Source organism: Peromyscus californicus, unplaced genomic scaffold (assembly GCF_007827085.1).
Source record: "Peromyscus californicus insignis strain IS unplaced genomic scaffold, ASM782708v3 Scaffold_9__1_contigs__length_137607984, whole genome shotgun sequence".
Classification (NCBI taxonomy): Eukaryota; Metazoa; Chordata; class Mammalia; order Rodentia; family Cricetidae; genus Peromyscus; species Peromyscus californicus.
In genome coordinates this window covers 86,125,815-86,147,014 of record NW_026294617.1, presented here as the reverse complement: position 1 = coordinate 86,147,014, position 21,200 = coordinate 86,125,815, and the positions used below count along the sequence as shown (strand labels likewise).

The following is a 21,200-nucleotide window of genomic DNA, read 5'->3' as shown; positions in this document are numbered from 1 at the left end:
CCTTTCTCCCTCTCCCTCATCCTTCTTTCACTGTGTCTTCAAGATGTATCTATTTTTATTTCATGCGCATGCGTGCTTTGCCAGCATGTGTGTATGAGCACCACATGGGTACCCGGTGCCTGCAGATGCCAGAAGAGGGCATCAGACCCCTGGAGCTGGAATTACAGATGGCATGTGGGTGCTGGGAACAGAACCACTCTAAGAGCAGTGTGCTCTTAACCTGTGACCCATGTCTCCAGCCTCTGGTTGTTGGTGGTTTTGATCCAGGATCTCTGGTCACCCACTCTGGCTGGGTCCTCACTCACTATGTGGCTGAAGTGTCTCTTGTTCTCATAATTCTCCTTTTTCTGCCTCCTGAATAGGGAAATTATAGGTGTATACCGCAATGCCATCTTTGGATTGTTCATCTTTGATATGCATGGCCAGGCTTGGCACATGGTTGATGAATGGAAAGTTTGGAATTTGAATCAGGTATCTCCAGAGATGTTTGGCCAGTTCATACAAGCAGTGGCAGGGTTTAGAGCTCTGGAAAGAAACATCTTATCCAGAGTCATTATAGCAACATGTCCCTGCGATGATGCTGGAGTCTGAGCCAGAGGCCCTCTCTCAGCTGAGCAGGATTAAGAGGCTGCAGCTGCCTATGAAAGAGCATGGCTGGTGATGAGCTGGCCTAGTGTGCTGGGCCCCACTGACAAGGCATATGGTCAAAAGCTGTGGGCATTTTGCATCAAGTCACCCATGAAGGACTTGGGCACATTGCAGAAGCACCTGCTGAGCAGGGTCCAGTGCCAGAGGCTGGATCATAGACTCTGGCCTTTGTCAGGCAGTGCCCGTGACCTCCCTGTACCAGGTAGCACCTCTGGATGAGAGCCCTGATGGGGGTTGCCTTCATACCCACAGTCTGTTTGTGAGACTGGTAAGCTCACGTTATTTCAGTCAACATTTGTTAAATTTTAACTAAAAGACAAAGAAGATAAACTGGAAAGGATGTAATAAGGTCAGGAGTGGCCCTGATAATGTTAAGTAGGGAGGATAAAATGTGGACCAGCACCTAGAACAGAGGTTGGCAAACGTTCCCCATGTGGGGCCGGTACTTAGACCTTGCAGGCCATATTCTCCCCAGTATAGCTCTTAGAACGGAGAAGCAACAGAAAAGCACTGGCCATGCTGGTGCAAATCTTTAATTGTGGTGCTCCAGAAACAGAGACAGGAAGGCCTTTGTGAGTTTGAGGCCAGCCTGGTCTACTTAATGAGTCCCAGGGCAGCCATTGCTATGTAGAGAGACCCTGTCTGAAACAAAACTAACCAACCAACCAAACAAAACCCCAACAACAACAGAAATAATTAAGCAAATCTTATGAAGGCTTTTTCTGAATTCAGAGTCCCTTTCTCAAATGACTCTAGTTTGTATCAAATTGAGAAAATACTAGCCAAAACACTCACTTCACTCTGTGTGTGTGTGTGTGTGTGGTGTGGTGTGTGTGTGTGTGTGTGTGTGTGTGTGTGTGTGTGTGTGTGTGTGTGTAAGGGCTGTGGTGGTCAATTTTGGGGTTTTCCTCAGTGCCTGTCCATCTTCTTTCTTTGAGACATATCTGAGTCATCCAGTGCCCTGAACTGGAGTTAACAAGGTTGGACCAGGGCCAGGACTCTTCTTGGGTTCTTACGAACCCAGACCTGTTTCTTTTTTGAACTCATATAGGTACTTACAATCCAGGTCATTCCCCATGTTGGTGCCACTGTCCTTCCAAACCCCAGCTGTATCAAGTGAGTGTTTGTGGCGAGCCACACAGAAATGATATAGGAGTCCAACTGTATATAATATGTTATACTTTGACCGATCAAGGTTCTTTCAAATGGGAAGCCATTTATCACAGAATATTTGGTGTTATACAGCTTTAATATTCAGCTACACCTTGCTATGAATTTCTTGTGCTCATAATTCCCATAGAACGAGTATGTGTTAGGCATCTGCCCTTTGCAAATACCCCCTTTTAGCTACATCCAAAGATAGGGCCAGCTCCAAAACAAAGCGTTGAAAGACAAGCAGGTATCAGACCACCTGCTAGGTGCCTGAAGCCCCTGAACTAGGTAAAATGTCTTTTTGCAGACAACCTGGCTCCCAGGCCAAGTGCCTGGCCCTCTAGGTGCATAGCTTTGCTTCTTTTGCAAATCAAGTTCAGATCTTCCCCCTTTTCCCACTGCTCCAGTGCAACTTCTTAGATCAACGGTGTTTCCTCTCACCAGGTCCTTTAAGCTGTGATGCACAGTGACTAGCTGTCAGGACTCCTCCCCCGCCCTGTCAGGAAACTGGTAGCAGAGACAAACAGTGGCGGTTTTATTTTTAGTGACTTATAGATTTCTTTACCCTGTCACCCGTAAGTCTGTAGTCTGAGCACATTGATGATAGACTCGTAATGTTCTCACCTCACCACACTAAGGTTATATTTCTAGCACATAAATTTCCTCTCTGATTTATATCAGTTTCTATCTAGCTCCACCCTTATTCTCTCCCCCTTTTTGGGTTGCAAATGAAGTTGCCAGGAAACTTCTGGTGGGGACCTTGCAATTCTTATGTTGTATCATAAACATGAAGGTGTTGCTGTCTTGGGAAAGATATAGACTGGTCCAGAGAGAACCAGGCAGAATTATGACGGCAGACACAGAACCACGTGGCCAGAGAAAAGAGAGGAAGACAGAGATTCTGTAGAGGGTAAGGCAGATCTCTGGTAGAGTTCCTGAGAGCCAGGGGTAAGACAGGAAGGTGAGATGGAGGACACAGGGACAGAGGATGAAGATGAGGTCAAAAGCACAGGAGCTTACTAAAACTATGAGGACAGGAAAAGTGTGCACAGAGAAGAGGTGAATGTGAGGATAGAGATGAAGCTGAATAGATAGAATTTCGTCATAGAGGAATAAAGTAAACAGACAAAAAAAGCATGGTGTATGTAGATTCCTTTCCCTCACATAACCCCACGCTGGATGTAGTGTCTTTCCTAGGACTCTGGGAGGAACTTTCACAGGGCTGGCCTTGGAAAAATTGCATTAAATGTTCTTATCAGAGCCCACCAACCTCAAGACAGTGTCTGTTCTTCCAGAGTGGACCTTGAGTTCCCAGAGAGTAGCGTCTGCTCTGTACTCTCTCTACCTCTGGCCTTGGCCTGCGCCAAGGGCTCTGGTCCAGCTGACTTGTGCTATCTGTGCATTTCTGGTTCAATCAATGAAAACGAGAATTCCAGGATGGACTGTCATGGAACCCTGGCTTATGAACTCTGTGCAAGCCTCTCCCAGTGCAGTCCCTCTTACATCCACATGAATCAGCAGATTTTCCTAACGGGTTACTCAGAAAACCACAGCTTGCCTTTCAGTCTGCTGCACGTATGTAATGCTGTTCTCAGGGCCAAAAATCCTACGTTCCTCTCCTTCCCTCCTTATAGCCTCAGTTATTCCTCTACTTTATGGAAATCTTCCCAAATGCTTATTTTGTTCTTCTGAAATCTCACTGGGTAAAGCTCTTGACTTTTGAGGAACAATTCAGTTCCTTGCTTTTTCAGTCTGTCCATGGCTGGATGGGGTCAGAGGTCCACAGCCTCCTGAGTTCAACCCATGCTGGAGTCCAGCTCTGGATAGGGGCAGGGTCTGAAGATGGATGGATGCAAGGGTGTCGAGGGAGGAATCAGACATGGGATAGATACTTCTTGTTGACCCTTTAAAGTTTACTTTGTTTTGAATATCTTATTCCTGTGTAAGTACAGGGACAGATGTTTCAAGAATGTCTCATAGCCTCATGAAGAGACCTCTGGTTTCTTTATGTGTCACAACCTCCAAGGCGGAAGGAAGACCTTCAAGTAGATAAGGATATCTCCCTAAAAGCTGGGGGAATAGTATGTTCAGGACTGTCCTGGGAAAGCTTAGAAGCAGCATTCCTGGGAAAAGGCATAAATGATTGATAAGGAATTTTCCATCAATGCAATATCCTTAAACTGTACAAATATTAAAGGTGCCCCAAGTACGCAACAGGTGGAGATGTAAACCAAAGGTGGCATGGCAGCCATCATGTGGCTCAGCTTTGCTGGATCTTTGTCAAGCAGCCTTTTTGGCTCTATGACTTCTGCCACTCCATTCAGACATGACTGTGCCAAACCCACAGAAGAGAGTTTATATCAGTGGCAACAGATTCAGGGACAGTTTTGGTCTTCTTTTTAATTTTGTTATGCTGTTTTCATTTTTCAGGTTAAAATGTTGTTTCTAAAGGTTTATTTTATTTGTATTTGTGTGTGTGTATGTGTGTGTGTGTGTGTGTGTGTGTGTGTGTGTGTGTGTGTGTGTGTGTGTATGTTTGTGCAAGCACATGCCTGCACATGCTTATGGGTACCCTAAGAGGCAAGAAGAGGTGGTCAGATCCTCTGGAGCTGGTGTTACAGGCAGTTGCGAGCCATGCCAGGTGGGTGCTGGGAAACAAACTCTGGTCATCTTTAAGAGCATCAAGTGTCTTAATGGCTGAGCCATCCTTTTGGTCATATTGTTGTCGAAACACACTATATCCAATGCTGGTCTGGAGACCACTATGTAACCCAGGCTGACTTCAAACTCCCTGCAATGTTGCTAGCTCACCCACCTGAGTGCTGGCATTACAGGTGTGCACAGGATGGCAGGCTGACAATACTGTGTTCTAATCTGACTTCCCATCACCTTTATAGACATCAGCTTCATGAAGTCCAATCACTGCTGTTTATTAACTTGACCTTAACCCACGCCCAGGCTCAGGAAAATGGCTGTTCCTCTTGCCCAGCGGGGGCCTGCACAGCCTTGCCAGGCCATCCTCTCCGCCAGCAAGCCTGTGCACGAGAATGATGACAGCTGTCTTTGGTATCAGGAGAAACAGAAGCCAGAGTACCTGGAGGCCCTCCCTGAGCAAATGAAGATGTTACAGTTTCTGGGGAGTGGCCACTGTTTTCCGGGCACAAGGTAAAAGGAAGAGAGCTGTACTTGCTGCCATGATGGCCCAAAAATCTCTCGGAATCCGTGAGGCAAACAAATCTCTTGGGATCAACGCGATGGCTCAGTGGATTAAGGCGCTTGCTGCCAATGCTGATACCCCAAGTTTGATTCCAGGACTCAGACAGTGGAAAGAGAACTGATTCCAGAAAGTTGTTTTCATGGTTCTTGGGTGTCCTCCTCCCAATAAACAAGCATAAATAAACAAATTAGTTAATAAAGACATGAGACACAGCAAAGAAAACCCTGCCCTCTCATGTGTTGTCTGTGTCAGATCCTTCTGTCACAATCGTGAGGGCAGAGGGGAAGGAGAGCTGAGGTCTGTGCTTGAGGCTGGCTGCAGCTGGCTTGGTGGTACAGGAAGCCCTGGTTGTCTCTGAACCCTTTAGAAACTATTTGCCACTCACTGTCCGGAGAGAAGGCCTGGAATATAGAACATACTTAACTGTTGTTCTGACAGGTCTGCTGGGGATGAGGTTAGTTTTGGTACAGTGAGATTGACCTCAGGCACCAATCTGGAGAAACATGAACTTTCTGTTCTCAGGGCTTTGATTGCTGATGAGGCTTTCTTTCTGGGTCTGCTGTCAATGCCTTTCATCCAGTTTTTGCTTAGTCATAGGTAAGATCTCATCTATGCCGCCCTGATCTGTTGGATTCCTTTGTCCTGTTAGGAGTTCGGATTGTGGGCTAGAAGGAGCTTAGCTGTGAACCAGGAACAGGTCTATGCACATGGAGAGAGATGGATGGGGTCCCCTGCAGGAGGTCAGGAGGCATGAGCCCAGGGACCTCACAGAGTGGCACCCACAGAGCCCCTCTGACCTGGGCCCTCTCCCACTGACTAGTTGTGTCAAAAGAAGAAAGTTGATTAAGCATTCCTGGACCTCAGGTTCCCTCCTGACAAGTAGACATAGTCAGACAGATTTTTCAGGATTCCTGAGTGGGTGCCCAATTCTGTATTTTGATATCTAGTGTGTACAAAGGGCCTTGCAGATGGTCTAGCTCCCCCGTCGGGCCCCAGCAGTTCTGTCTGTCTACAAGCCTTTCCCCTCCTCCGACTCCACCCTTCTCACTGCTGACACTACCATGCTCTATCTGGACAGTTTTTTTTTTTTTTAACCATGATACAGTACACTTTCTGTGTGATGCCTAGGTGGGGATTCAGGCACAGACTAGACAGTGATTGACAGCCACCCTCTGGTGCTGCCTCCCACATGACCGCTCATGCCAGACCTGAGAGTAGTCACGACAACTGATGTAACGTGTAAGTTTCCGGCAGGTTTCGTGATTTTATACGGGCAGTTTCTGAAAAACAGGCCATGAAAAAGAAAATCACTAGTTAGTGTGCATTATCACCTCCTTCAGGTCCTCATGTTCCAAATCCCCATTTTGCTGTATTTGTTAGATGCAGTTGATTGCGGCATTAACATGCATCTGTGGAAAACACCCCAATATCTGGCTCTGGGTTTTTTTAATTATTATTAATAAGACCATTAAAACTCGTCTTAAAATGCTGTGAATATGTGTTGCTCCCACTGGCTATAAATAAAGCTGTTTTGGCCTATGGCAAGGCAGCTTAGAGGCAGGCAGGAAATCCAAGGAGAGAGACAGGAAAGAGAAAGGCAGAGTCTGGAGAGAGGCCAGCCTGCCACCCAAGGAGCAACATGCCACCAGACTGGTAAAGCCATGGAACACATGGAATACCATAGATTAATGGAAATGGGTTAATTTAAGATGATAGAACTAGCTTGCAAGAAGACTGTTATAGGCCATGCAACTGGTAAATAAATTTTAAGCCTCTGAGTGATTATTTTATAAGCAGCCGTGGGACCACAGGTCCGGGTGGGACCGGAGAAACCTCTCTCTTTTCCCTGTATCCCAGTGACCCTTCCTTATTCCTTCCCTCCCTTGGGAACTCCCTCCCTTTCTCTCTCCCTCCCCTCTTCCCTCATTCCTTCCTATCTTTTTTAATGGATCTGGGTTTATACACAGGGCCTCCTGCAGGCCACACAGTGGATTCCCTGAAGCTCCTCTAACTGTAAACACCCACTGGGTGGAGACACAATGTGAAGACTGTTTGTTTTCCTAGGGTATCAACCACCATCGACTCACATTGCCTGTTCTCTGATGAAAGCACAACCTGAAGATTCACTTCCTGTCTCTGCTCCGTGGTGATGGTGGCACGGGCTACTTATTCTGCTTTTCTGTGCCAGCCCTTTTCCCATTCTTACTATCACAGGGATGAGGGTGTTCTTTGTCCACGTCTGGGACATGGTGACATTCACTTCATCATTTCCTACAGAATGAGAAAATACTATGTGTCTTCTCTATTTCCTGAGTGTTCTGGACAGTCAGCACTGCAGAGACTTTCAGAAAGTTTCCTTGAGGCAGAGAACACTTAATTATTTGTTGGTACTCATTTCTCCTGCAGTTTTTCAAAATTCTGAAGCCAATGAATGGTTGTGATGCACACCTTTAATCCCAGCACTCAGAGGCAGAGGCAGGCAGATCTCTGGGAGTTCAAGTCAAGCCTGGTCTACAGAGTGAGTTCCTTGACAAGCAGGACTGTTATATAGAGAAACCTTCTCTTAGAAAACACAAAAGAAAAAAGAAACAAAAAATGAAAAAAACCACTGAAGCCATTATATGTAGAATTCTGTGAATTTGCATTGACGACATTAGAATGTCACCCATTAGGCTGGGAGAAATTATGGATTCCATTTCAGATGGCACTCTCCAGGTTATAGGACAAATTCCCTCTAATATATTTAGATTTTTCATGCACAGTGTCCTTTTAAGCCACCTGGACTGGCTGGGCTGTGAACTTGTGACAGCACAGTGACAGCCAGAGATCAGTGATCAACTCTGGGATTCAGTTCTCCAGCACAGTACTGGCCTCAGACATCTTCCCATGTCCCTGGTCCCCACTGCTCCCTGTTGCCTTTAGAGACCTCTCTCCTTCAAAGGGTGATGCTCTTAGACTCCGGGACCCTGCACTGAGGGCTTGCTGTCCCAGCCCTTACCCTCTTCTGCAGAGCTGTTCTCTCCTCTGAAGGGCTGCAGGGCTCTGGCTCCTTCCCAGGTCCCCTGAGTTCTTGTTCTGGTCAGCAAGGATTCCTTCTCTATCATCCACTCCCCTTCTCCAGCCACCATAGTGTGTGCAAATATGCTGATGTACCTCGTACTTGCTAAATGCCTCTGTAACACGAATCTTAAAAGGTCTTATAATAAAAAAACCCAGAGCCAGATATTGGAGTGAAAGCTGAAAGATCAGAGAAACAGAATAAGGTAGCCACTAGCTTACTTCTGTGAAATACTCAGCCTCAAGAGCAAGACTTCCTGTTTACTTATGCCTTATACACCTTTCTCTGCCCAACATCACTTCCTGGGATTAAAGGCGTGTGTGCTTCCCAATACTGGGATTAAAGGTGTGTGCCACCACTGCCTGACTTGGTTCCCAGAGTGGACTTGAACTCACAGAGATCCAGACGGATCACTGCCTTCCGAGTGATAGGATTAAGGATGTGTGGCACCCCTGTCTGGCCTCTTTGTCTAATCTAGTGGCTGGCTCTGTCCTCTGATCCCCAGATAGGTTTATTAGGGTACACAATATATCTCCCTGCAATTCCCATTAGACTTGTGGTCTTTAGTAGCCAATTTAGAGTTCACATGAAGGGCCTTCTTATCCGTGGGGCCTCTACGCTAGAGACTCAATTTTAATAATGGAGAAATAATGTTTAATAAAGGAGGAAACAGACTGGATGATCACAATGGTACCATTTCTGTTCTGTGTAAAATTGCTTCAATGTTCTTTTAATGCCTTTTAAAGTTATTATTTTCTACTCAATCTTAGCACTTAACACTCATTTTTTTTTTCAGATTAAACCCAAAAAAGTTCAATTTTCTCTCCAAATGTCCAAATGTTAAAACAGCATTTGCCACAGACACTGTCAGCTCCGGTGACATGGTCTCTGAGCTTGCGTCCTCACCGAGGACCTGCAAAGCATGTGGCTTCTCTAATTTCACAGAATGAAGACAGCCTCGGCCTGTTCCCTGCGCCCTCTCTGCACACCTCACCCTCCTGAGGGCAAACCCTCAGTGACATGCTGCCTTCATATCCTGTAGACCTAGGAAAGGATGACTTAATCCCAAATGGTACTTTCTGCAGAGCAGCAGCCTTGCCCTTTGGCTTCCAAACCCATTTTAGTCTCCACTTCCGTCATTTGTTTTCATGATTTCTGATAAATTTCTGTAAACAAGGTGATGTCATCCTCTGGTCAATTAGGCACAAGCCTCTTGATTTTGGAAGAGTGTCTTGCCTTCAAGGAAGAAAGTAGACATGTGGGACCCTGTTGTTGGTAGGACATTGTCTTTATGAAGGTTCCCCCAGGACCCAAAACATACCCCAGGGTAACTTGAAAGGCCATTTGACCCACCCTGTCACATCAAGACACATGTGTGTCAGGAACCTGGGCCAGGACCAGAATCCAGGCATCTGGACAGCTGAGGGTCTAGCTTTGGGCTCCTTGTGTCCTGTGCAGAGTGTTCCAGGCTCCTGTGTGGACAGCATCCTGCTGTCCCTTGAAAGCAAGCCTCTTGGGAACACATGCTCTCCCACTCTATTGCACACACCCATCGGTGAGCTCTTTACTCCCTTGCTGGTTCTGTCAGCTGACTGCTGTCCATGCCTGTGGCTTCCCTCAGATTCATGCCTCTCTGTGTTTGGGTCTTGAATTTAGATTCATAAACATGGCCAAAACACTGATTGATTTTTTTACGATTGATAACCTGAAGGACTGGGTTCTCAAATATAAATAAAATACAGAGACCATTTACTCTTCTGTCTGTCCCTGCCCTGGGTTGTTTCCATGTCACCGACTGTTCCTGTAACTGGAGTCCTTGTGCACAATAGTCTGATAGCTGTCAGATCAGCAGAGTCCTTTCTTCAAGGATAGGTGCTAGATTAAGGCTTCAGGTTGGGGGCGCGTCTTTTTGTCCTTAAGCTGAGAGCTGAGCCTCCCCGAATGACAGATTCCCACAGTCTGAGTTTGAAAACCGAGCTCTGCAAAGAAAAGGAAGAAGGCAGAATGTCTTGGTTCTGTAGCTCTCTGGCCAGTCTCCAGTTTCCAGTGTCAGTTTCCGGAGTATCCAGCAGGTGGCGATGGCGGCAGTTGCTAAGAGGGTTTGGAGCAGGAGAAAAGATTTTGCCTTCAGGGTGCACAGAACAGAATCTTGGGGCAGAGGCGGCAAAGGATCTAATCCCTCCTCTCTCGGAGAGGGTGTGGCCCTGTGCCTTCTGGGTCAGGATCTGTAGCTCTGGTTACACAAGGGAGGGAGGGGCGTGCCTGACTGGGATTGGTGCAGAGTGGGGAGGGACGGGCCGCTTGGTCCCTCCTTGGCCTCTCTGGGAGTCTGCATAAAGTCGCAGCTTGTCCAGAGACCCAGCTCAACCCTGCTGAAGCCAGTCTGAGAAGACCAGCACCAGCCACAGCACCAGCACTATGCCTATGATACTGGGATACTGGAATGTCCGCGGTGTAAGAGAGGGGACTGGGATGTGAAACAGAAAGTTCATAACAGCAAGGCCCTTTCTAGCAGAAGGATACTCCTCAGGCCTCCCTAGAATCTTCTGCCTGTAGCTCTCAGAGCTCAGGAGCTCACACACTGGGGAGGCTGTGTGGGGGGGGGGGGGGGGCCGGGGGGGGGGAGTTGCGGAGGGAGGTGCGAACTCGCGCCAGGATATGCACACTGCATGGTGGCTGTATTTGTGCAGTGTGGGGGTCTCAAATGGAGAAGATGAAGTCATACAGTAAGGTCCTCACAATTTCTCACTTCTGCCTGTGGTCTTCTCTCCCAGCTGATTCACCCCATCCGCATGCTCCTGGAGTACACAGACTCAAGCTATGAGGAGAAGAGATACACCATGGGGGACGGTAAGGGCACCTTCCCTGTCAATCACCTGCTTCCCTCTTGCCCAGTGATGCCCATCAACCATGCCTAGCCTCTTATACCTCATGCCTGCTACAGCTGGAGTTAGAGCCTGCTGCTTCCAGAAACCTGTTTGAGGGTGCAGTTTGGTTTTTCAATGTAGAACACCGAGAATGGAGTTCCTGGTCCATCTGTATTTATAACTAGACTGGGTGCACTGTTGGGGGCCCATGGGTCCAGGCTCCTCTTATTACCAGTAGTTGTTTATATCCCTCTCCTCCATCTTGGAAAGTGACTCTGTGAGGGGTTGCACCCCCCCCTCCCCATCCCTTACTGCCTCCACCCCTTCACCTGCCACCTCCTCACCTCAGGGATTCTTGCTTCTGGTCGAATACCAGGAGTAGGGTGGGACACTGGCCTGATTTCTCTTCATATCTTGTCTACAGCTCCTGACTTTGACAGAAGCCAGTGGCTGAATGAGAAGTTCAAGTTGGGCCTGGACTTTCCCAATGTAGGTGCAGGGAAGGGGAGGTATGGGGAAGGCATGGTGTTCTCATCTTATCTCCTTTCCTGGCTGAGACAGTTTGAGATCAGAGGTTCAGCTCTCCCACACTCATTTCTGGTAGCTTCACAGTGTTTCTGTTTTGGGCTGGGTCCAGCTTTTCCATTCTTTGTGAAGTGTGTTCATGGAGGGCTCACCTTGCCAGGCACACTGAGTGCCAAACCACCTGTCTGTCCTCACCCAGAAAAGAGATGCAGAGACCCCATATCTCATCTGACCATCCCTGCTTCTCTTTCCAGCTGCCCTACTTAATTGATGGGTCACACAAGATCACCCAGAGCAATGCCATCCTGCGCTACCTTGCCCGCAAGAACAACCTGTGTGAGTGGGCTGGCAGCGGGGTGGGGCATGGGGGACAATCTCCTTGTCTTGGCTAGAATGGGATACTGAAGGTGAGTGTGCTGTGTGTGCTGCAGGTGGAGAGACAGAGGAGGAGAGGATTCGTGCCGACATCGTGGAGAACCAGGTTATGGACAACCGCATGCAGCTCATCATGCTCTGTTACAACCCAGACTTTGTGAGTTGCCAGGGATGGAGCAGATAGGGTTTGCGGCAGGACTTAAAGTCATGTGTTCAGATCTGCAGCATCCTCCTTCAGTGAATGACGAGTGTTACTGATACTCTGAGTTCTCCTTCTCTACCCTGAAGGACCCTCATAACCCCAGTGAGACAGCACATGAACACTGTGAAACTACCATTACTAATGTAACCATGGAAGAGACGGTTGAGATTGTCTGGTGCACAGTTGATCTAAGTCCTTCAGCATAGTTGTAAATCTCGACCACATCTGTCCTTTGACCTCTTCTTCCATGTGTCGTCTTTCCCAATGGTCATACCAAAAGCCTCCAGGATGAAATTAGAGGGTGTGGGAATGGCCTGGTGGTTAAAAGCGTTTGCTGTGTGGCATGAGGGCTTTAGAATGGATCCTTAGCACCACATAAAAACCCGAGTGTGGCAGCATGCTCTTATAATCATAGTGCTCTGGGGGAGAAACGGGAGGATTTCTGGGGGCTGGCTGGCCAATGAGTCCAGCCAGTCTGTGAGCTCTAGATTCAATGAAAGATCCTGTCTCCAAAAATTAAGGCAAACAGTGATTGAGAAAGACACTTGATAGCAACATTGAACTCCCTTCTACCAACAGGCAACAGTGTACTCCCCAAATGATGAACATAGGTATATCGCACACTGGTCTCACACATCTATCCAGTGTGTTCCCCATGGTTCTGTCTTAGGTATCAACAGAAATCAGGACGTCTTCCTGATAGGCCGCTCAGGGTCATCAGCCAATTGACCTTTCAACCTCCTAACTTTGAATATTAGTCACTGCTCTAAATTGATGCAGGCCCTTCACGTATGTGATCTGTTTTTATTGCCTCCCCAACCCAGTATAACTGTCTTCTCTTCCACTGGGTCTCTGCAGCCAGAACATGCAAGATGCTGAGGAGATCCTGAGGGTAACTTTTGGACTTCAGTGGTGTCAGATTCCAGGGACAGTGTGAAATTCCAATCTGAGGCTCCATCACCTCACACATTAATTCTGCTACCAATAAAATAGTGATGTGTTAAATGAAAACCTAAACACAGACCTGGCCCATTGTTGGGAAGGTGGCTGTTCCCTTGCACAGCTCTGGGAGGTCAACCTGTCTGCTGGGGAGCCTGAGTCTTAGGGTGGTGACAGCTGTTTTCTGCCTCAGGAGAAGCAGAAACCAGAGTTCTTGAAGACCATCCCCGAGAAGATGAAGCTCTACTCTGAGTTCCTGGGCAAGCGGCCATGGTTTGCAGGGGACAAGGTAAAGAGAGGGGGTGGGGAGGAGGAGCTGCCGTTCTTCCCAGGCCTCAAATTGCAGCACACTGACCCTTGGCTTCCTGCAGATCACCTATGTGGATTTCCTTGCTTACGATATCCTTGACCAGCACCGTATATTTGAGCCCAAGTGCTTGGATGCCTTCCCAAACCTGAAGGACTTCTTGGCTCGCTTTGAGGTGATGCCCTGATCCTGCTTCCTTTGGGTGGCCTTCTTCCTCTCTTCCACAATGCTTTTCTAGTCCTTAGAGTAAAGGAAAATAACTAGAATTGTTTGAGGTTTCTGTAAAGAACTGTATGGGGCAACATTTATCACTTCAAAACCCCCAAAGGTTGATGCGATTCTGAGTCCCATTGGACAGATAAGGAATCTGATTCTGTGAAGGGTCCTTACTTGCTCATGGTCTCAGCACCAGTAGCAGCTGCACTGAGCTCCATTTTTGTCTCTGGGTCAGCATTCAGTGACTGTCCCTGCTTGGTGTCAAAAGAAAAAGCTTCAGTCCCCCTTCCCCACCCCCAGCCTCATTTTCCTGTTTGGGATCCTTGGCAAGGCAGAGCACACCAATAGGATATGGGTCTTGGCATTAGGAGAGTGAGACAGGCGGGACTGATGTGACATTCCCAGATGTGAGAAAATCCAGACCTGATCTGCAGAGCATTGAGAGCTCAGGGCTGTAGCTGGGGCCTCCCTGAGTAGACATGGGAGTGCCCACCCTGCTGGGGACATCTATCGTGAGTGTGCCCTGGTGAGTTCTTGTTTCCACCCTGTCATGCTCCTCTTTCATCCCACAGGTCCTGTCTGTGAAATGGGGTCTTCACTATGATTCTCTGGCAGTCTCTTCTCTAGGAGGTTCATGTTGGGTCCCAGGGGGCATGCAAAATGCCTCCATCTTGGAACTGAGTAGGCAGGGAGCTTTAGGGAGCCAGACTGTGAGATGCACAGGGCTGCTGAGTCCAGCCTTGACTGCACCTACACCATCCTTGGGTCATTCAGACATCTGGGAATTGGAGACACTGATCCAAGGATTTTTCAATCTGCAATCTGTTGACCTAGCCCATTCTCTATCAAGGGATGCACTTCCTCAGCTACTTCTCTGTCTCCTTCCCCAGAGCTGAGGACTGAACCCAGGGCCTTGTGCTTGCTAGGCATGCACTCAGCCACCTAACTAAATGTCCAACCTTTCTCAGCTAGTTCTCATCAGCTCTGGTTCTGGCCCAGGCTGGGTACCCTCGGAACTGTGTAATAGCTGGCATGGCTCTAGGGCAGGTGTGTGGAGAAACACGGGGCCCCTTGGCCCAGCTCGGGTATAGTTAGTTGGTCGTGGATCTCTTTGCGCCCTCCGGAATTATCTGTGTATTCTCCAGCTTGGCGTATGGCTCATAGCACAACATACAGTCACATGGGGTGGTCCCTGTATTCGTAGGGGAGATGAGGACAGCCAGCGTGCAGTGAGATCGCACCGAGCACCAGGTAGAGAACAGTTAACTCTGCCCTCAGGAAACTGATTAGAATTCTGTTTGGCTTTTCTTCGTGGGCTGTCATCTTGATGTTCCCCTTCTTGCATGATTTGCTGAGTCACTGGGTGTTGGCTGTCTTCCCGAGCACACACGGTCCAGTTTTTCTGGGCCTTTGTCCTGTTAGGTCTCTTCTGCGTGTGAAGACAGGCTAGAAAGAGCCTCCGCACAAATAGGGCCGTTTCTATGCAGAGAGATTGGAACAGGGCCTCCCTGGGAGGCCAGCAGAGGAGTAGAGAGGGAAGAGGGAGGAGAGAGAGGGACAGCGAGAGAGCATGCGCACATAGATGTCTGCTCCGAAGCAGCTGTTTCTCGAGCTGTGTTAGCCAGAGGACATTGAGACCTCAGATTCTTCCCTGATAACTGATCTTGCAGGATCAGTGATATAGATCAATGTAGGCTTTCTGAGCCTATATTGTAATTTTTAGCGGGTGTAAAACAACTCACACAGGACCCAGTCTTCTCTTTAATAGGGGGAAATTGAAGAGTTCTTTTGTCTGGGCTGGGAGCTAAGCAGGCTGCCCTGTGCTCCAGCCTGAGCCCAGGACAAAGGCTGTTCCTGGCATGGGGCTGCTCCTCTCAGTGGGCTGCAGACCTGAGCTCCTGCTCTGTCCTTCCCAATTTGCAGGGCCTGAAGAAGATCTCTGCCTACATGAAGACCAGCCGCTTCATCTCAACACCTATATTTTCAAAGATGGCCCACTGGAGTAACAAGTAGGCCCCTGCTACACTGGCTTTCCTAAGGAGTGCCAGTCCACACTGGAGATCCTCCAGGCCCTGAGGACAGCCGGCCTTCTGCCCTGCAGCCTCCCTGATCTCACTTCCTTCTCCTTCCCACCGCCTTCTCCAGCTTTTCAGTCTCCTCAGCTCAAACCCTGGTCAAGCCCATGCAGTCTTCATCTCCCCACTTCCTTTCATCAAGACCCCTTCCTCATTTGTGCCCCAACCCAACCACACAGTCCTCTTCCATGACCTGATGTCTGCCCTGAACTCTGCTCCCTAGGATTACCCTAAAGGTCAATACTGTCTCAAGTTCCCCAGTGGGGGGGCTGCCCCAGGCCTTCTCATCGCCAATAAAGCCTGAAACACACTAGCTCTGTGTTGTGTCTCATTCCTTTTGCTTTTTGGACTCTCCGAGTGTCACAGCTGCTTCCAGAAGTCTGAGCTCCGAGCCTGTCGTGCTGGCTCTGAGGAGTCTAATGGAACAGAAGGAGTTTGAAATATCTTGATTCTAATCTGAGACCCTCACAGCAGGGACAAAGCTCTCTAGAGAAACTGTTCTCAATCTGTGGGTCGTGACCCTTTAGGGGATCAAATGACCCTTCCGTAGGGGTCATATATCAGATATCCTGTATGTCAGATATTTACATTATAACTCATAATAGTAGCAACATTACAGTTATGAAGTAGCAATGGAATAATTTTATGGTTGGGGGTCACCACAACATGAAGAACTGTCTTAAAAGGTTTTGGTGTTAGGAAGGTTGAGAAATACTGCTCAAGGGGGTAAAGTATGTTTGCCTAGAATCTCCTTCACTGTAGCATACGGGGACTTTGAACTGCGAACACAGGTGTGGGTCTCAGTGAGTGATGATGGGGCTGTTGGGAGTGCCCAGCAGGGACCCAGGATGTTCCCTCTACCCCCCACTGGCTGTGTCAATATTAGGTGTCTAGTATGTTGTCTTTACTGGGTTTCTGATGGCCTCTTGGCGCTGGCCCGAAGCTCTGCTGGCATGGGGACGTCCATTCTTTGTTAATCCTTTTCTGTCTAAGGAAACCGAATTGAATATACGGTAACTGTCAGTTCATTGTTATTATTTATGTCTCCTCTAATGTCAATGACTCTCCCTGTCAGTGAAGATGTTTAATGTTGTATAATTCACTCAGTTCATGGAGAACTGATTGTAGATGAGTCCGCTTTAATCAAACTCTAGTTTGGGGGCTGCAGAGCTGGCTCAGAGGTTCAGAGCTCCATTTGCTCTTTCAGAGGATCCAGGTTTGGCTTCCAGTAACCACTTGCTAGCTAACCATGGTCTGTGTCTCAAGTCTGGGGATCTGGCGCCCTCCTCTGTCCTCTGTGTGTACTGCAGGTATGTGGTGCATAGCTACATGCAGGCAAAATATCTGTACACATAAAATAAAAAATTTAAAAACTCATCGATAGACAAAAAATAAATTAATAAATAAGTCAGATGATGAGCGAACTCTTTCTGTCACGTCCAGATGCCCATCATCTCCTGGCCTGGTTGTCCGATTTCCTTTTGCTCTGTCATAACCTGGGACTTCCCCCATGCCTCCTGTCCAGTCAGGTCTGACTGGATACATTATGGGCTGTGTGGCTTTTTCCTTTACAATGGGCATGTCGTGGGGTGACAAATCACAGGAACCTCTTCCCATGACAAATAGCACATGCATAACCACATAACCCCCAAATAATTTGTCTCTCTATAGTATAGAGTCTATATGCTATTGATTTTAGCTCCTGAGAACCCTCACCACTACACATAGCAGAAACAGATCATGTCCAGCAATGAGTAAGTTTGGGAGGTGTGCAGGAAAGAAAGTAAGCGATCTTCCTTTGTCCTTATGGATCTCTCAGTGTGTTATGGGTCTCAAAGGAGAAAACAACCTGTCTGCTTGTACATTTTATCCAGCTGATGGTCAGGAGGAGCTTGGAAGGTTTGAAAGGGTGTATGAGCATTTGCAAGGAACAGCTGCGGTGGCTGCCTCTGTCACTGCCGTCTTGGCCCCATGAAGATCATCAGGCACCTATGCTGTCCCCTTTGGCCTTCCCCAGGCAGGGTTCTACTGAATCCACTGATAGTGACTTGTAGGAAGAGGCTGCACTTGTTCAGAAAGCTCAGTGGATCCTTCATGGCCCTACCCTGCATCTCTGGAGGAATTACTGTATGTGGGGGTGTGTGTGTGGGTGTCTAGCTGCTTAGTCCTGAGTGCTGTATCACCCAGAGAACGATATGTGAAGCCATATGTTAGGTTTTGAGTGATTGCGTTTTCTTAAGTATATAGCAAGGCAAAGTAAAAGAGTTAACAGAGAGAGAGAGAGAGACAGAGACAGAGACAGAGACAGACAGAGACAGACAGAGACAGAGACAGACAGAGACAGAGACAGAGAGAGCACAACAAACAGACAGCACAGCGTCATTAGATTAGGTGCTCAGTACACCCTGGAGAAACTGACTGGGAAGTGGAGGTAGGGTTGGACTGAGCTCTCACTCCACGGCTTAGCTTCCCACCAATGAACTTCTGGTTTCTCTCCTCACTGTGGGCACGTTTGTAACGTGGATTTGACAACACTAACATCCATTGGGAACAGTTCACTTTTCAATTGTTCTCAAGGCTGATGACTTTTTTTTTTTTTGGTTTTTCGAGACAGGGTTTCTCTGTGTAGCTTTGCACCTTTCCTGGAACTCACTTGATAGTCCAGGCTGGCCTCGAACTCACAGAGATCCGCCTGGCTCTGCCTCCCGAGTGCTGGGATTAAAGGCGTGCGCCACCACCGCCCGGCGAAGGCTGATGACTTTTACTCTCAGGAAGTTTTCTTATTCTCTCTCCTTCCACAGAGTGGAGGGGGGGTATCATCCCATCCCCAGACGAAGGGCCTTGGAGGACTCTGAGACAAACATGCTTGGGTTTGAAATGGGTGTGGGGGCAGTATACAGCCCTCATCTAGATCCAGCTGCTCAGTGAGCTCAAACAACATGTGACACTTTATCAACATAATGTACTTATTAACTTCAGGTTGTAAAAGTGTTCATGTGTTGTTATAGGACTTTTTATGTATTTAATTACTACAGTTTGGGCCAAAACCAAAAGGTTAACTGTAAAGATTTTGTTGTGTTTTGTTTGTTTGTTTGTTTTTTTGTTTTTTTGGTTATTCGAGACAGGGTTTCTCTGTGTAGCTTTGCGCCTTTCCTGGAACTCACTTGGTAGCCCAGGCTGGCCTTGAACTCACAGAGATCCACCTGCCTCTGCCTCCCGAGTGCTGGGATTAAAGGCGTGCACCACCACCGCCCAGCTGTTGTGGTTTTTTTTTTTTAAGAATTTATTTATTTATTTATTTATTTATTTATTTATTTATTTATTTTTTTTGGTTTTTCAAGACAGGGTTTCTCTGTGTAGCTTTGCGCCTTTCCTGGGACTCACTTGGTAGCCCAGGCTGGCCTCGAACTCACAGAGATCCACCTGGCTCTGCCTCCCGAGTGCTGGGATTAAAGGCGTGCGCCACCACCGCCCGGCAAGAATTTATTTTTTAAAAGCAGGTAAATCTGACTATCTTAGACTCCGCTGTAAGATGATTTATTTCCCTTTAACATTTCAATATATTTAACTTACACATTTGTTTTTATCATAACATTTTTCTCATTAGGATTTTGGGACTCAGTTTGGGGGTATAGGGTGAGGGCTGTTCTTGGATGCTTTGGATCCAAATATGGACATCGGAAAAGGGTTTGGATTGATCCTTTTGGGTTTCTTACTAAGGAAAGATGCTGCTTGGCCTTACTTCAGGTGATCCAGTGGCCCTCGGTCAAAGGATGTGGTTATGGTAGTTAAGTTGAGAGGTCTAAATTTTTCTCATTTTACAACCAGATCTAGGTTTCAGTTTTTTAAGAACAAACAAATTTTGTTTTGTTTTGTTTTTCCAACAAAGGGGCATTAATTACACCACCCCTGAGAGCAGAAATGAGGAGGGAAGCCCGGATGAGGCCTGAGCCAGCCCCCACAGTATCACAAGACAGTGAACAAAAAGGACAGTTCCTGTAACGCCCTGAAACAGGCCCTGACTTGCCCCAGTATGCCCAAAGATGGAAAAACTAAAACCTCAGCCAATCAAAAATGTACTAATGTAACTGCTGCCCGTTGACCAATTATGTTTTAGATGACCTCACTGTCCCTTAAATCCCCCTAGCTGTGCTTAAAAGCGGCCTGCACGCTCCTCTCCGGGCCACCGCCATTTTGCACAGGTGTTCGACCCTGCACGCTGGCAATAAATGCTCTTTATTCTTGCATACTATTTGAGTCTGGGGTCTTTCTTCAGCACTTTCTTGGACCCTTACAAAGTATTATTTGAAATTTTAGAGAAGCTGTTGATAATAGTAGGAGCTGCAGATCATGGTCCATGGATTTACTTAACTGTAGTTGATCTTTGGGGTCCCTTTTGAAGAGCAAGGGTAAATCCTCAATTGGTTTACTGTTTCAAGAAGGATCTCCTGCTTTTCCTTTGGGTGCTTTTTGGATACAGGGTTTAACCTTGGACAAGTGAACCCTGTTAGTAATCTTTTCTTAATGTGTGTGTGTGTGTCACTTTTTCCCTTTTATTGAAAACAGATACTTTTCTCATACAGTATATCCTGATTACAGTTTCTTCTCCTTCTACTCCCCCTAGTTCCTCCCCATCTCCCCTCTCCTCTGGATCTGCTTCTTTTCTGTCACTCATTAGAAAAGAACAGGCTTCTGAGACATAACAGCCAAACATGACAAAATAAAATGTAACAAGATGAAGCAAAACCCATCACATTGAAGTTGGACACAGCAGCCCAGTAGGAGGAAGAACCCCCAAAGCAGGCACAAGAATCAGAGACCCACTTGCTCCCATACTCAGGAGTCCCATAAAAATACTAACCTAAAAAGCTATACTATGTACTCAGAGGACCTGGTGAAGCCCCGTGGAGGCCCTGGACTTGCTGCCTCAGTCCCTGTGAGTGCACATGAGCCTCACCTAGTTGATTCAGAGGGCCTTGGTCTCTTGGTGTCCTCCATCCTTTCTGGCTTTTACATTCTTTCTGTCTCCTCTTCTATGTGGTTCCCTGAGCTCTGAGGGGAGGGATTTGATGGAGACATCCTATGTAGAGCTGTGTGTTTGAAGGATTCTCTCTGTGGTATGTCTGGCTGTGGGTCTCTGCATCTGTTCCTGTCTGCTGCAGGAGGAAGTCTCTCTGATGATAACTAAATAAGGCACCGATTTATTGGTATAGCAGAATGTCATTAGGAGTCATTTTATCGATACTTTCCTTTTTAGACCAATAATGTTTGCTTTTACACTAGGTCTCTGGATTATCTAGTCTCTGGTTCTTGGTCATCCTAGCAGTGCCAGGAAGAGCTTCTGTCTTATGGAGCGGGCCTTAGGTCAAATCAGACATTGGTTGGCTACTCCCACAGGTTCTGTGCCACAGCTGCTCCAGCGTTTCTGTAGCACGAATCTTAAAAGGTCTTATTAATAAAATCAAACCTGAAGCCAGGTATTGGGGTGAACACTGGAAGATCAGAGAAGCAGAACAAGCCACAGCCACCTCACCTTGCCAGTTCCTCAGCTGATCCTGTTTCCTCAGACTGGAAGCCTCTCAGTCCTCATCCAGAATGGGTCTCAGCTGAACTGCGCTG

The 21,200-nt window shown here is 47.5% G+C and overlaps 1 protein-coding gene across 1 annotated transcript; it reads left to right on the top strand.

Annotated features, from left to right (window-relative positions):
- The first annotated feature begins 10,312 nt into the window (after positions 1–10,312).
- On the top strand, positions 10,313–15,894 carry LOC128105248 (glutathione S-transferase Mu 1). The gene is made up of 8 exons (XM_052730227.1): positions 10,313–10,529; positions 10,850–10,925; positions 11,367–11,431; positions 11,722–11,803; positions 11,899–11,999; positions 13,177–13,272; positions 13,355–13,465; positions 15,430–15,894. Exons 1-8 carry the CDS (start codon positions 10,494–10,496, stop codon positions 15,517–15,519), a joined length of 657 nt encoding a protein of 218 aa, XP_052586187.1. The 5' UTR covers positions 10,313–10,493; the 3' UTR covers positions 15,520–15,894.
- The last annotated feature ends 5,306 nt before the right edge of the window (positions 15,895–21,200 follow it).